This window comes from Solea solea, chromosome 14, assembly GCF_958295425.1.
Source record: "Solea solea chromosome 14, fSolSol10.1, whole genome shotgun sequence".
Taxonomy (NCBI): Eukaryota; Metazoa; Chordata; class Actinopteri; order Pleuronectiformes; family Soleidae; genus Solea; species Solea solea.
Genome location: NC_081147.1, coordinates 8,409,208 through 8,423,333, shown reverse-complemented (window position 1 = coordinate 8,423,333; position 14,126 = coordinate 8,409,208). Strand labels below are relative to the sequence as shown.

The following is a 14,126-nucleotide window of genomic DNA, read 5'->3' as shown; positions in this document are numbered from 1 at the left end:
AAATGTCTGTCTAAACCAGTGGTTCTCTATTCTCATCTGTAATCAGCTATAGGCAGCAGCTATAAGCAGCAGTTATAGACAACAGCTATATAGGCAGCAGCTATAGGCAGCAGTTATAGACAACAGTTATAGGCAGAGACACACCCTCACACACAGATACACGCTCAAGGAGGAGAGAACTACAAATCATAATGCCAAACAAACCCAAACATTTCATAACAGTTAGCTAGTGAGTTGTGGAAATTGTGACGAGAGGGTTGATGATCTGTATCAGCTCCATTTTCAAGTATAATCTGTTCCTGCTAACTTTTCCAGATTTACCAACTGTACCGTTGTAAATCATGTCCAGCTCACATATAGATACAGTTGGGTATGAGGTGCCTTTTATTGCGCTGATTGTCTAATGAGCTTCCATTTCCTGCATTAGCTGAGACAGATGGATGTAGGTGAAAGGAGGAGTGTAATGAAGCATGGTGAAGGTGGGGGAGAGAGATAGAGATGAGAAATCTTGAATATTGATATGATGAATTTATTCATTGAAACACATTGAAGCTGATGTTGTCTGCCACAGAAATGCAGTTTGAAGCTCTTGTGCAGCTCTTGTTTATGGCCTGTGCTTAACCTTTAACATTACATGTTGTCATACATAATTAACAAACTACACCACTTTTAAACATTTTATCACTCCAGCTAATGGCAGATAAACACATTCAGCCTTCATGACGATAATTCACAGAACACAAACATCATTTGGCTTACCCGTCATATCATCACATCACATCACATCACATTACAGTTTACTCAAAATGTAACTTTCATACAGTTTGGAGTGGGGTATTAGACAGATTGAATGACAGACTGGCATTGGCATCCCTACACTTCTACAGTAAATCAATGTCTCCAGAGACACAGACTAAATAAAAAACCTGATACAGGTGAGGTGCCATCAGAGGAGAGTCCCACTGACCCAGATAGAGGCCATTTATAATAAATCTAATCATACTTCTATTTGCCAAATGAATGAAAACTACAAACTGTCCAGGGTGTACCCGCCTATCGCCCTATGTCCGCTGAGATTGGCACAGCTCCCCACACAACCCTCATGTAGAGGATAAAGCGGTAGAAGATGGATGGATGGATGAATACTTTACTTACAGTGTTCACTTGCTGATATGAAACCTTAATTTAACACATCAGGTTTTTAGTTGAGCATAAAGGACCCAAAGCAGTTTGTTGCACATCAGGTGTTAAAAAGTAGCATTTTTTTGTTTAAAATTAAGGCAATATGCTACTTTACATTCAATGGGTATTTTGCAGAGATGGGAGTAAGTCACACATATACAAGTCACAAGCAAGTCTTAACCTTGAGCTCTCAAGAAGGTCCAAAGTCATTCTTGGAAGAATCAACCAGGTCAAGTCGAGTCCCTGCTTTAAATCGAGCAAGTTACAAGTCAAGTCGTATGGAGATTGAAGATAAAGGTAATTTCCCTCATATTTAAACAAAACGACTGTCGTTTTGAACTGCTAGAGTTTTAATTGTCACATAAACACTGTATTACTCATTACTCAAAGCAAGGATTGCTTCATGGTCCCATACAACTGAATTGAACTGTACTTTTGAATTATCAAAATTTCACACCAAAAATGTGCAAAGGCATATCTGTATACCTGATTGACAATCTGTCTTGGTAGCAAGAGTGGAGGCCAAAAAAAAGCATAAAGGCAATTACATATAATTGTAAGGTGAGCATGTGTGTCGCTGCAGCACCAACAAACAGTGGAATGCAGTCACTGTAAGACAACTGCAGAGTTAGTAAGGCACAGGCAGAGGTGTTTAACAGCCTTTTTGTAGTTCAGTCTGGTACATTTCCCACACTTCCTGAACCTGGTCTGAATTCTGCAGAATTGTTGCAATGCCATACGTCCAGTAACAGCCAAATTTAAAATAAGGCATCCCCTGCCTAAATAAATCACTTTGAGGAGGATCTGTCAGTGATATTCCTAGGTGTCTCATGCACAGCCCCACAAATACGTCTTCAATGTAAACAGGTGGAACGTGCGATGATGCCTCCTGTATCTTTTGGGGTAAATCCATGGAGAACACATAGCCCAGGCCCAAGGCATACGGTGGGTAAACTGACTCAGCGAAGGCAGACACTGGCAGAAACCACTTTGAGTTAGGGTCTCGAAGAACCACAGCATTCCTTGCCACCTTTCCTGTCATGTAGAGATGTCTGGGGGCTTTGTTCAGCATGTCAACAAGGTTGTGGACATTGAGGAAGATGTCTGAATCGATCTTCATGGCGTAGGAGGTTTTGGGGCAGTGGGAACTGAGCCATTCAAACATGACCATGGTTTTAATGGTGAGGTTACTGTAGCTGTCCACAAAGTCACTCTGGAGAATGTCATGGTGTCTCTGGCTCTCTTGCAGGACCTCAATAAAAAGAGATGGACATTTTGTTGAAGTGTTTTTGTAGAAACAAGAGAGCAACCAGTTTATCTATACATTTGGAAAATATAGTGCTCATGTGGAGTCATGTTTCTGGGCACTCACTAGCCTTTTAGGTCTGGTTTTCTGGCCTCCTCAGGGAAACATCCGGCTCATTAGCGCTAAATGCTCTACTTTGTTCACCATCTAGTAGCTCACTGGCTGCTGCTTGGTGCAGGTAGTGCACCATGTGTTTATCAGAGTGTTTTTTTGGCTGCAAACAGCTGCCTGCTGCTGCTATGAACAGGTTTGATTAGAGAGGTGAGGCTAAAAGTTTTGCTGGCTGGAAAACAAAAGTAAAATGTGGAAAAACTACGGATGAGCTCAGCTTCCAAACAAGCTACCACACTTCTCCAGTGTATCACTGTGAAGATGTCTATTTGGTCTTTTAGTGTGGATGTATCAGAACTAGAGTTGTGTTCACACAAAGCTATTTTCCCATCGTTTGTTTAGTCATGTTACTTTAATGTTCACCTGTGCTAATGTTAGAGCTAACCAGGTAGTTAGTTAGTTTGCCATGTCAGGTGATATGTTGCAGACAACCATTCATTCTATATGAAAACTGACAGTCCCTGGGTCTGAGAAGAAAAGCAAATGTTCGTTCATTCATTCATTCATTCATTGTCTACCACACTTCACCCTCCACATGAGGTTCATGGAGCTACTGGAGCCAATCCCAGCTGACATAAGAAAGGCAGCAAGACCGGCTCAAGACCTTATGGGGCCCGAAGCCAAATTTGATCTTCATCAACCCCAATAATAACACAGTGACATGATCTCCTTCGTTTGAAGAGAAGAAGAGAAGAAAGACATTATTTCAAGACGGAGACGGAGCTGGATAGGCTGACCAAGGCCGGCAAAGGTTTTTTTGCGGCACTACACTGAGGGTAACTACAACCGCTATGACTGGCTAACAGCTAACACCGAGCAGAACAAGCTATTTTGCTGGACGTGTTTGCTTTTTAATACCAGTGTGGGAGCATGGAACGACACGGGTTAATCATTGGAAGTTCGACTCTTTTTACTGACTCTGATCTTTTACTCTCGGACAGTAAATTGAACAAATCTTTTTTTGAGTCATTGCGTTCATTTCGTTAATTTTTACAGCGGGTGGCGCTGTAGCCCTCTTGTGGGCCGCGGTTCTCAAACAACATGGTTTGCTTCAGCTGACAAAGTATAATAAACAAAATGCCACAGAGCCTGGTTGGCACAGTCAATAAAATCAGAAGAGAGCTTCCTCCGTGCGTAAAGACGCAAATGCCGCTGTTCACCCACCACACAGGTGCTGAAAAGTGACAACGCATCACTCACTGTCTACCAGGGCATTTTGATCACTGTCCACACAGCTGTGACCATCACGAGTGGGAAAAGAACTGCGTTGTGTTCACATGAACACAAAAGCCCGACACGTCGTGGTGCGTTAGCCCCAGAGGTGGGTAGTACCGCGCTACATTTACTCCGTTACAAATACTTTTTGGATAAGTTGTAATTTTAGGAGTAGTTTTATTGCAACATAGTTTTACTTTTACTTGAGTATATATTTGAAAAAAGAGCGGTACTTTAGTTACTACTATGACAGACAAAATCTTGCCAATCAAATGCAGCCAGTTGAGTCCCTCTGTGCCGCGGCACCAGCTGATTTCAGCTCCAAGTGGACTTAAAACACACCATGCAGTGGCTCGTTGTATACTGTGTCCGACACCGAGGCTCTGGTCTCCGGTTTCTGGTCTCCTGTCTCCAGGTTTCTATTGTACATGCCGGATGCCGGGTTTCAGCTCTCAGCTGTCAGCTGTCAGCTTATACTTTGACCGTGCCGATGTCTCTGATTCGGATAATCCTAATTGTTCTTACTTTTAGTTAGGGTGATGTATTTAGTTTCCCAGAGAATTGATGTATTATTGTTTAGGTTCAAGGGCTATTTATTTTATTATGAAGACCGTAGTTATTGTTTTATTTAAAATATTATTATTTAACAGATCTTAATTTGAACATTGCTGTTTCATACTATGTTGTGTTTATTTTGTACCATTTGTGCTGCTCTGAATATTTCAAAAATAAATGTGGAGAAACTCAGTACTTGTACTCTTGAATACTTGAGTAGTCTTTTCACAGCATACTTTTTTACTCTTACTCAAGTAATTATTTTTACGAGTACTTTTACTTCTACTTGAGTAATTATTATCTTAAGGTAACAGTACTTTTACTTGAGTCATTTTTTTGGCTACTCTAACCACCTCTGGCGAGCCCTGACAGGATCGGCAAGAGATGGGGAAGAGAAAGCAGTGAAATGCTTTGATCTAAAAAAAAAAGGGGCTTTTATCTGTAACTTCAAGAGCAGATTCAATTTCTCTTTGTCAATTCACATATTTCCTCACTAAAATTCACATTTTGCGTTATCATATTTACTATCTCGAGTAGCTTGAGTGTTAATGATAAATTGATCACAATTTTAGAAGTGGTGAGGACAAAACTGTTGATCATAAATAGTGCTGGTTGCTGAATGACATAATGGAAGAGGTGGTGGTGATGCTGCAGTAGCCATAGCTGTTATAATGCACAGTGGTGTGTGTGTGTGTATGGTTGTAGCAGATCAACTGGCTCGTTAGTGTTAGTGCACATAGTGCATGACGGTGTATTTTGTATGTGATTGTGACATCAACATGTATTGGGGTGTGGACACTGTGTGATGATGAATGATTGCAGGTGTCAGTGGACATACAGTGGACAAGTCAGGCCCACCCCCATATGGCTACTTCATGTTTAGTATGATTGAGTCGGATGTCACCATTATAAGATTCTAACAGTATTGCACAAGGGCTGGTTAACATGTAGATTTGAATGGAAATAGAAATGCAAAGAAATCACTGTAATATGTAAATGACGAATGGTGAATTTGGTTGGAAAGAAGACACTGAATATATTTTTTACTCAGCAGAGTAACTGGCTGTGTGGCAGTTTTATTAAAATAGGGTGAAGAAGCAAAATATCCATATTTCCATTTTCATTTTCCGTTTCATGCATTTCACTGTAGATATACAGTAAAATGGACAGTGGCGGCCCGTCAGTAGAGGGCGCTAAGGCGCCGCCCCACCTGTCTCACATGAAGAAAAAGATAGGAATCACATAAAATAATTTTACAAAAACATCTCTCTCTGTGTGTGTGTGTCTCTCTCTCTCACAGCGATCATCATATCTGATCTTTAATTGATCACCCACCACTTCAATCTGCGTCAGCTGTTCTTTTCTTTTGATTCGTGTAGTGCCCCCCCCCCCACCACACATCCTTCCTGTCTCTGCTCTAAATACCATGTAGTTTTTGTATCTTCTGAATCATCTGCAGCTGCTCATTCTCTTGTCTGTATTTTGCTGTAACTAAATAAATGCTCTTTGATCTTTCCCAACCCTTGAAACATTGTTCTTCTCTCCTGGGCCAGACATCACGTGATTTGAAAGTTGAAAAGGACCCCAGTAATTTCATAAATGATACTACTGTATACTCACTTCCTCTTTGAGGACCTCTGACTCATCTCCATCTTTGGAAAGTCCCAGCAAGAAGTAGTGGCTGACTACGCGGCCCAGCACTGAGGTTTCTTTGCTCCATGTGTTTCGAATTACATCACGGGCCTTTCTGTTGTAAGGTGCAACTGGGATAATAAGAACCAAGAATGGGTTTTCTTTCCAGCATCTGTCTGGTTCGTCCACTATGAGGTGGTACTCATATGGGTATGCCACAAAGCACTGGTCAGTTGAGACCTGCAAGCAGAGGAGGTTGCTGTTGTATGTACTGTGTAGTTTATAACAGCAATGTGACATAGTAAAAGAAGGACACACAGCATGGATTTATACGAAATGCAAAGGTTAGGCAGAAGAACCACTGCAGGTTTTGACGTGCTTAGTAATTCCTGATACATGTTATCAGGTTGATGTAAAATTGTATGATTGCATTTTTTATTTGATTTTGAAAAATATAGTGATTATGACAGGTTTATAGAAACTAGACATACACCCAAGTAGCTTAAGTGTTATTTTGCCATGTCTCATCACTGAATACACACTTTTAATCATGAGTAATCTGTTTGTTATTTTCTTGGTTAATTTATTATTTATTGGTTACAAAAATATCAAAAGATAGTGAAAAAGAGAAGCATAGAAAAATTAACACTCAAACCCGTAAAGTGAATATCAAAATTGCTGGTGTTCATTTATAAGTCAGTTTATTTGTTGCAGCTTTACTGTGTGATCTGTTTTTTACATTATTTCAATAATACAAAGCATTAGATGTCGTGGGCAATAGGTTTGCAGTATACAATAAGGGATTAGTTAAGTGGTTTATCTCTGTAAAGGAATAACATGATGCTTTTAAAGCTTGAGTCTGTAATTTGTTAATGAACCACTTTGTATGTCATATGATGAAATTCTCTTTATTTCTAAATAGTCAGCACTGAAGTTTTCTGGGGAAAAAAATTGATGTAGCAGGAGTGTGGGAAATATTGCATTAGCAGATGCAACATATCATATCCTGTCCTCCTAACAGCTCTGTCATTAAAACTCAGCCCTGAAACAACGACAACGACTGTCAACATGATGTCAAGCTTTCAATGAGAATAGACTGCGGACTTTGAAGAAACACCGGTCACAAGGGAGTGACGCTTACCTGTCACCCAATCAGCTGACTGTTGGTAGGGTCTATATCTCTACTTGTACCCTACCATTACTCTGGTACCCCAAGGCAACGGTTTACTGAAAAATGAAAAGTTTAGGGCCGGTTATTTTGGTGCTATTCCCATAGGTGGCACTGAGGAGGGGCTTGCCCTTGCTTTTTTTCTGACTAATCAGATTTTTGCATTCTCTTTATTTTGCATTAAATTGTCAACAATTCTTTTATCAATAATATCAAATATATTGAATTCTGTTGAATCTATTACACAAACTCCTCTTTCAAGTCTCCGCCGCCTGAAAATCGTTTCTGAGGAATAGCAGCGGAAACCCATCAGAATCAGAATCAGAATCAGAATCAGAAGAGCTTTATTGCCAAGTATGATTTGCACATACAAGGAATTTGTTCTGGTGTCATTGGTGCGTAACAAGCATACAACATTTTTAAAAAAAGTTAAGTGAAACAAGTGCATCTTGCACATGTAGTGACGTTAATGTTTTTGCCCTCAACCACAACATCTGCTTCCTGTGATTGCTGTGGGCACAGGGCATCAGTCTTATCCACTGAGCCACTCCACCCCAACGGTATCTTTGAATCAGCTGTAAGGCCTCAGCCATATTTACTGCTTTCTTCCCACTCCAAGTCTTGGCATGTGTGTGCATGCCCACAGTTCTGTTCATACTTTAACTTTTTGTTAAAGTATGTGTTATGTGTAGCTGCTAGAAGTCACCCTGCATCACCTTTTTTAGATCCTACATGATGGTATTAGCATTCTGCATTTTCTGACAACCAGTAAATAAAATGCTGTACATTTTAAATATTTGTTTAAAATTATTACCACCTCACTTCTTCCATTCCAAATATGTGCACTTGATCCCAAACTCTCCAGTGGCAGGAAATCTGTCTCTTTCCCTTGTATTGTTTGAGTGCTCAGTTCTACATGGGTAAGTGGGGACTTCCCTACAAACACATTTCCAAGGTTACCATTATCTTTAGTGTGTCTTTTGCCAAAAACCAACTGAAACCGAAAGTGTTGTGCTACAGGGCTGTATGGTGTGAATGGGCTCAATTTGCAGGGAATAGGTGGAGGACGAAACTTATGCTTATGTTTATTATTCTACTGAATTCAAATTACGATTTGTTATTGCACACACACTAATAAGACATTACACACATAAGGCAGGTGCTGGAACAATGGGTGTCTTGCTCAGCGGCACTCCAGCCCTTGACCCGTCCAGGGATTTGAACCAGCGACCCTCCAATTATTTGCCCAATTCCTTTCCTCTCTGTCTTTTTTCCCGAGGCAACTTTATTTATCAGACTGTAAAAAGGATTTTCACAAATAAGGTTTGTAAAATCACTTGCTAATTTCAGATACAGGTACAGAAAACAAAACAATTTAACATATTAAATAAATCTAGATATCGTTTGGTATATTTAGATATCTAAATAGTGTATATTTCAGGTCAAGATTTGTTCATTTAGTGCACATTTGCACATCTTTCCTAACTTTCCTAACCAAAATCATTAAACTGTAAAACTTGTTTAATTAAAGTTCAGTACCACCACACTTCATGCTTCAATTTACTGCACTCTAGGGTTAAAAAAGCAAGAGTGACACTGGTTTGGTGTAAATAAACTGTGGGGGAGGGGGGCCCGAATCAAATTCAGCTTCAGGCCCCATAAAGGCTTGGACTGGCCCTGGTTCCCAAACAAACTCCACTGCCATCAGCATGACATGGAGGAGAAACGCAGACCAGACACTGTTTGTCTGGTCTGTGTTATCTTCACTAAGTCTTCACTGAGTCATTATGAGTATTGATTTCTAGTTTTCTTTCTTCATGACGTGGACACAGGAGCCAGTAAGTATACTCACACTGCAGCCTTCAGTAGTCACGTTGTTGTAAGTCCTCCAAAAGTTCCAGGGCCATGATAAGTCGGTGCTTGAATTGTGAAAAATAAACATTAAAGTTCCCGTCATGAGGAACAGCATCAAAAAAAGAAAACACCTCCTAGCTCTGGTCCATGGAGTCATTTCACTGCTGAGACAAAAAAAGTGAAAATGGACATGTTTAATGCCTCTTAACTGCAACCACAGGACAAAGCTGGAACCAGGAAGCACTTTGCTAATAATGTCAGTGTTATTCATTAGTATTGATTTATTTGTAACTGTTTAGAGACAGGAAAAGGTTCCATTAGGATCTGCATCCACTAGAAATGACCACAACCCATGCTGGGCACTAAAATATTCATTATGACAAGTGTGATGTATGCTGTCACTGTGTTCACATTGATTTTTAAGCTGATGATGACTGGACATGTTTTATGAGCATCACAGTAACACAGTACACCAGTCATTATCAAAAACACATACACGATATGAAAGAGCAATGATGCTGTGTCTGGCACTAAAACAGTGGTATCTACTTTTATTTGACAGTAAACAAACCCATGTATAATTCAGTGAACTCTTTCAAATGTGCCCAATGCAGCAACCTCATATTTTCTGCCATTAAACGAATACCAGTTAAGTTCTGCACTGTATTTGACCTGAATGCACCTGCAACATGCATTTACAGTGTTAAGAGGAAACCCCCAGAGTCAAATATCCATAACACATAAATGACATATTTAACAGGGTCAGTTACTGCAGCATATTTGCAAGGTACTGCAATTTATTAAACACCTGATAATCCTTTTATTTTGCCGTTTCATGTTATAATTACACACATTGTATGTAAAGTTTTTATTTCTATATTTTACCCTGACACGGGAGGTTAAGTTGTCACGTGGAACCTTTGTGATTCTCTGTCCCCCACGTTCACTTCTGGGGCTCACCTGGTATTTAAAGGTGTGTCTGGCCCTTCCCTCTGTACGTGCTGTGCGCTTGCGTGTGTTTTATAGAGGGCACATTTCCCTGTGTTTCACATTCTTCACAATGCGGACCGCAAAACACACATATATCACGTGTGAATACACTAGAAACAATGCTGTCTCGTCAGTCGATGCGTTAGGAGACTAGTAATAACTATTTACACTTCTCATAATACTTGGTCAGGGGGGTTGAGAGGGAGATAAACAATTTACGAGTGTCGCTGAGAAGAACCTCAGAAACATACGGTGCCAAATCGCTCTTGTTTCCTCGTCGACCACTTTATTAAACATTACATGGTCAGAATTCATTCATACACGAATACTGACATTAGCTTCAATGTTTGCGAGTAGTACAAACTCTAATCAGTGTCCCAGAATCATTTCAACAACAGCCAGACAGCAGCTCCTATTACAAAGCTTCCACACTGAGCCTCTGAGTCACTGCACATGAAATAAACCAAATTCAAAATACAAACTTACCATTTGGAAGCAGAACTCTCCAGTTTTTCCAAGAGGCAGAGTTTGTTTTCAGAGCTGAACGCACGCAGCAAGGTCGGTCTCTCTCTCTCTCCCTCTCTCTCTCTCTCTCTCTCTCTCTCTCTCACACAGACACAGACACACAGACGCACGCGCACAGCAATAACGAGGATGTGACTGTGTAACTGTCCGACTGCACTGTTTGTGTTCTGTTCCAAGGCTCGCACACGCCACTGCCTCTTTTCCGACAGTCGACTGCTCTGCCAAGAAAATATTACATTACAGAATGAGCAGATCAATGTTAACAAAGTTAAATATGAATACACGCATTGGATTGGCTCTGACACACACACACACACACACACGCACCATAAAGCCTGATGTTTGTGTGCTGAGAGCATATGAGTCACCATGCATTCAGACTCCTTTAATCATTAATGCCACACAGTTATACCCTAGGAAAACACACCAGTGTCAACACTCCCTATATATTTATTCACACAGACTACTACTTTCAACATTTGCATTAGTTGTAGCCAATTTAACACTAAACTAAACTAAACTAAAATATTATATTCTACTCACGGTGCTGAAAATACCTGTTGTCCAGCTGGAGACAGAGGAGCAGGTGGTTAAACAGTGAACCATTTGGTAGGGTATTTTGTCCACTTTGTTTATCTGCACATTGACACATTGGACAATTTCCGTTAGTCTATGGTGATTTGATATCAACAAAGTCAAAAGTGAGGTCTTCTTCTTATCTGTAGAAGCAGCAATATGCAACTGTGTCCACCCATGAGCAACCATGTTCATAAAAGTTAATACATTAGTTTTTAATGATCAATAGATTTTTTTTTAGCACTGAAATGTCAAACACTACTTATGATGGATTGATAGTAAATTATTTAAGAATGAGTATTGGTAATAATTCATTAAATACTGTACAGTTTCTGTTCTGTGAAAGTTTATTTTCTGGTTCTTAATTTTTAACTGTGGAAACCCCCGTGACTTGATGTACAATGTAGAACATGCTTTTTACCCACATACCTGAAACTACCACTGTTTTTTCCAACCCTAACCAAATGTTTATTGCAGCAACACAGTGTTTTTCCATCAATGTAAAAAAGTGTTTTCTCTGGAGAGAATGCAAGGCAGCAATTGTATTTCCTGATAAAATAGAGGAATTTCTGCAAAACATTAACCTCAAAAGCACAAAGATGTACCCTGTCAACTGTTTGTTAGCTTCTCAGTCGATCACTTGTCAGGAAACTGAAAGATTCCCACAGAGCAAAATGGTTCCTGTGGTTTGGGTGGCTTTGAAAGGCAGATGTTCACTTTCAACACTGTACCATGTTTCGCTTTGTGACCTGAATAATTTTCAGATGATGAACCAGCCTCAACCACAAAACAAAGCAGAGCTATGTAGGATTTTTACCACGATTGAACAGCTTCTGAGTCACTGTGATGGTTAAATGTCTCGTTGTGGGGAGATTAGGGGCTGTTTCCACTCCCCCTACTGTCTGTTAGTCGAAAACCAGTGTTGCAAGATCAGGGCTGCCGACCCAGAGTCCTCGGAAATAGGAGGTCTTGCGAAGTCTCGGCTCTTGCAAGAAACAAAAATTGTAATCATTGCGTAACAGGCAAAAGAGAAAACTGTTGTTGGAGAAAGCAGGGAAGTAAGTCTGGCCGAGCGAGGGGCCACACAGAAGTAAACATCGGAGTAAATTTACGGTGTCATAAAATGATGTTCTAAAAACCCCCTTCCAGACAAATGCACATTGTTCTTGCATAAATACAATTCTGTCATGATTAGATGAATTTAATCTTTTATTTATCACATTTTTGTGTTCATTTTATGCATATCTATTTAAGATTTATTTTTGTTGTTTGCATTTGTATTGTACGTTTAGCACTTTGATGAAAAATGTATTTTTTTTTTAACTGAGTATCTTATGAAATCAGACATTACAAAAAATAATAATGCAAACATTTTCAGATACACCAGGCTGCAATAACCCCCCCCCCCAAAAAAAAAAAAAAAAAGAATCCTGTGTTCATGAAGTATATTGAAAATAATTCATTTTTGGTGTCTTTTAAATCATAAAATGCAGGGTTATTAATGCATTAATATTTGATATTATGGAAAGAACAGAAGTTGGTCTAAAACCTAAAAAAAAAAAAAAAAGAAATATAAATGTACTATTTTTATAGCAGTGTACTTTTACAACGCCAAATGGTGCTCTAGGTGTGTTAACGTTACTTTTTTGAAGGCGCATCTAAGGGTTAACATCGCATAAAAGGAATTCTGACTCACAGTAACTTTGCAAGTAATTGTGGAACTTTGATCTTCAGAGGGTCTTGGTTTCAAATTGTCTTAACCTGCAGAAACTATGTTACAGTAGAGTTTGTGCCCTTGATGCTTAGATTGTACATTTCTAAAGTTGTATATTACAACCAACTGAATATCCTTCACCTCACTGTCCTGTTCCATGTGCAGAGGGGAACATACATACATGTATGGTGACCTACATGTGACAAAAAACCCAGAAACACGACGTTCTGAGAGTCAGTGTGTGTCAGACTCTGTAGAAGAGAACCTGCTCCTGGTGTAGATATATTAGAGAAATAGATTGAAAGGAATAGTGAATGCCTTGCATTTGTATAACATAGCATTTTAAACTAATTTACAGATCAGAATAAGGTATGAAATAGTATGCTAACAATGTAAATTATGAAAACATAAAAGCAAAACAGACATCACAGCCATTGCCTTATCTCAGATTTGTGTTCAACATGATTGTATTGATTATTGGTGGACATTGATGATGTTTGTGTATAATGTACACAATGATTGAATCCTCACCTTTTGACCATGTACACGTGGTAGACGTCATGGTCTAAGAAAAATGGTTGTAATGAGGTTTCAACATCCAGTGGCTGACAAAATCTATGGATTTAAATGTTAAACACTGACAATGGCGACTATGTCTCTGACTAGTGGACCTAAAGGTCTCATTCTATGGTAAAGAAAAACAGTAGTTCTTTGATTGAGCTGATTATACACGTCTGAGAACATTGTGGTTATGTTTAATTTCTGACGATCAAATCTTAAATCTTGAAACTTAAATCTGACATATTTGACCTTTAATTCCTCTGTATTTAATGTAGGTCAGCACAACCTCAAACTGTTTTAAATTCACTGTAACTTCTTTCAGTGCAGCTCCGATTAGCCCGGCAGAGTGTGAAACCACTTTAATTGTCTAAGAGCTGGAGTTCGTCTCCCCTAAGCAGAAAAGAAGGTCTAACTGAGCCATCAGTACAGCCAGCAGAGCTATTAGGAAATCCAAATGACTGCAGGAGAAGAGGAAGTGAGCAATTAGTGAGGAGTAATTATCAAAGAGACGAGGTGTGGGAAGGAGCTTCACGCGGGAGACTGGAGGAAAAGTAAGGAAACAGCTGGCAAGGCAAAAAACAAGGTGAAGACAGTGGAGAGTAAAGAGAAGAAAAGAGGCATAATAGAGGAGGAGAAAGAGGGCATAATAGAGAGGAAGTAGAAGAGGGAAGAATGCATAAAAGAGGAGGTAGAAGAGGGAAGAATGCATAAAAGAGGAGGTAGAAGAGGGAAGAATG

General features: G+C 39.6%; 1 protein-coding gene across 1 annotated transcript; it reads right to left on the bottom strand.

Moving 5' to 3' along the window:
* Positions 1 to 513: 513 nt before the first annotated feature.
* On the bottom strand, positions 514 to 13,390 carry LOC131473040 (beta-1,3-galactosyltransferase 5-like). The gene is made up of 5 exons (XM_058650555.1): positions 13,360 to 13,390; positions 10,500 to 10,836; positions 9,022 to 9,088; positions 5,990 to 6,241; positions 514 to 2,434 (listed from the first exon to the last, which is right to left on the bottom strand). The coding sequence occupies exons 1-5, from the start codon at positions 13,388 to 13,390 to the stop codon at positions 1,835 to 1,837; spliced, it is 1,287 nt and encodes a 428-aa protein (XP_058506538.1). The 3' UTR covers positions 514 to 1,834.
* Positions 13,391 to 14,126: the final 736 nt, after the last annotated feature.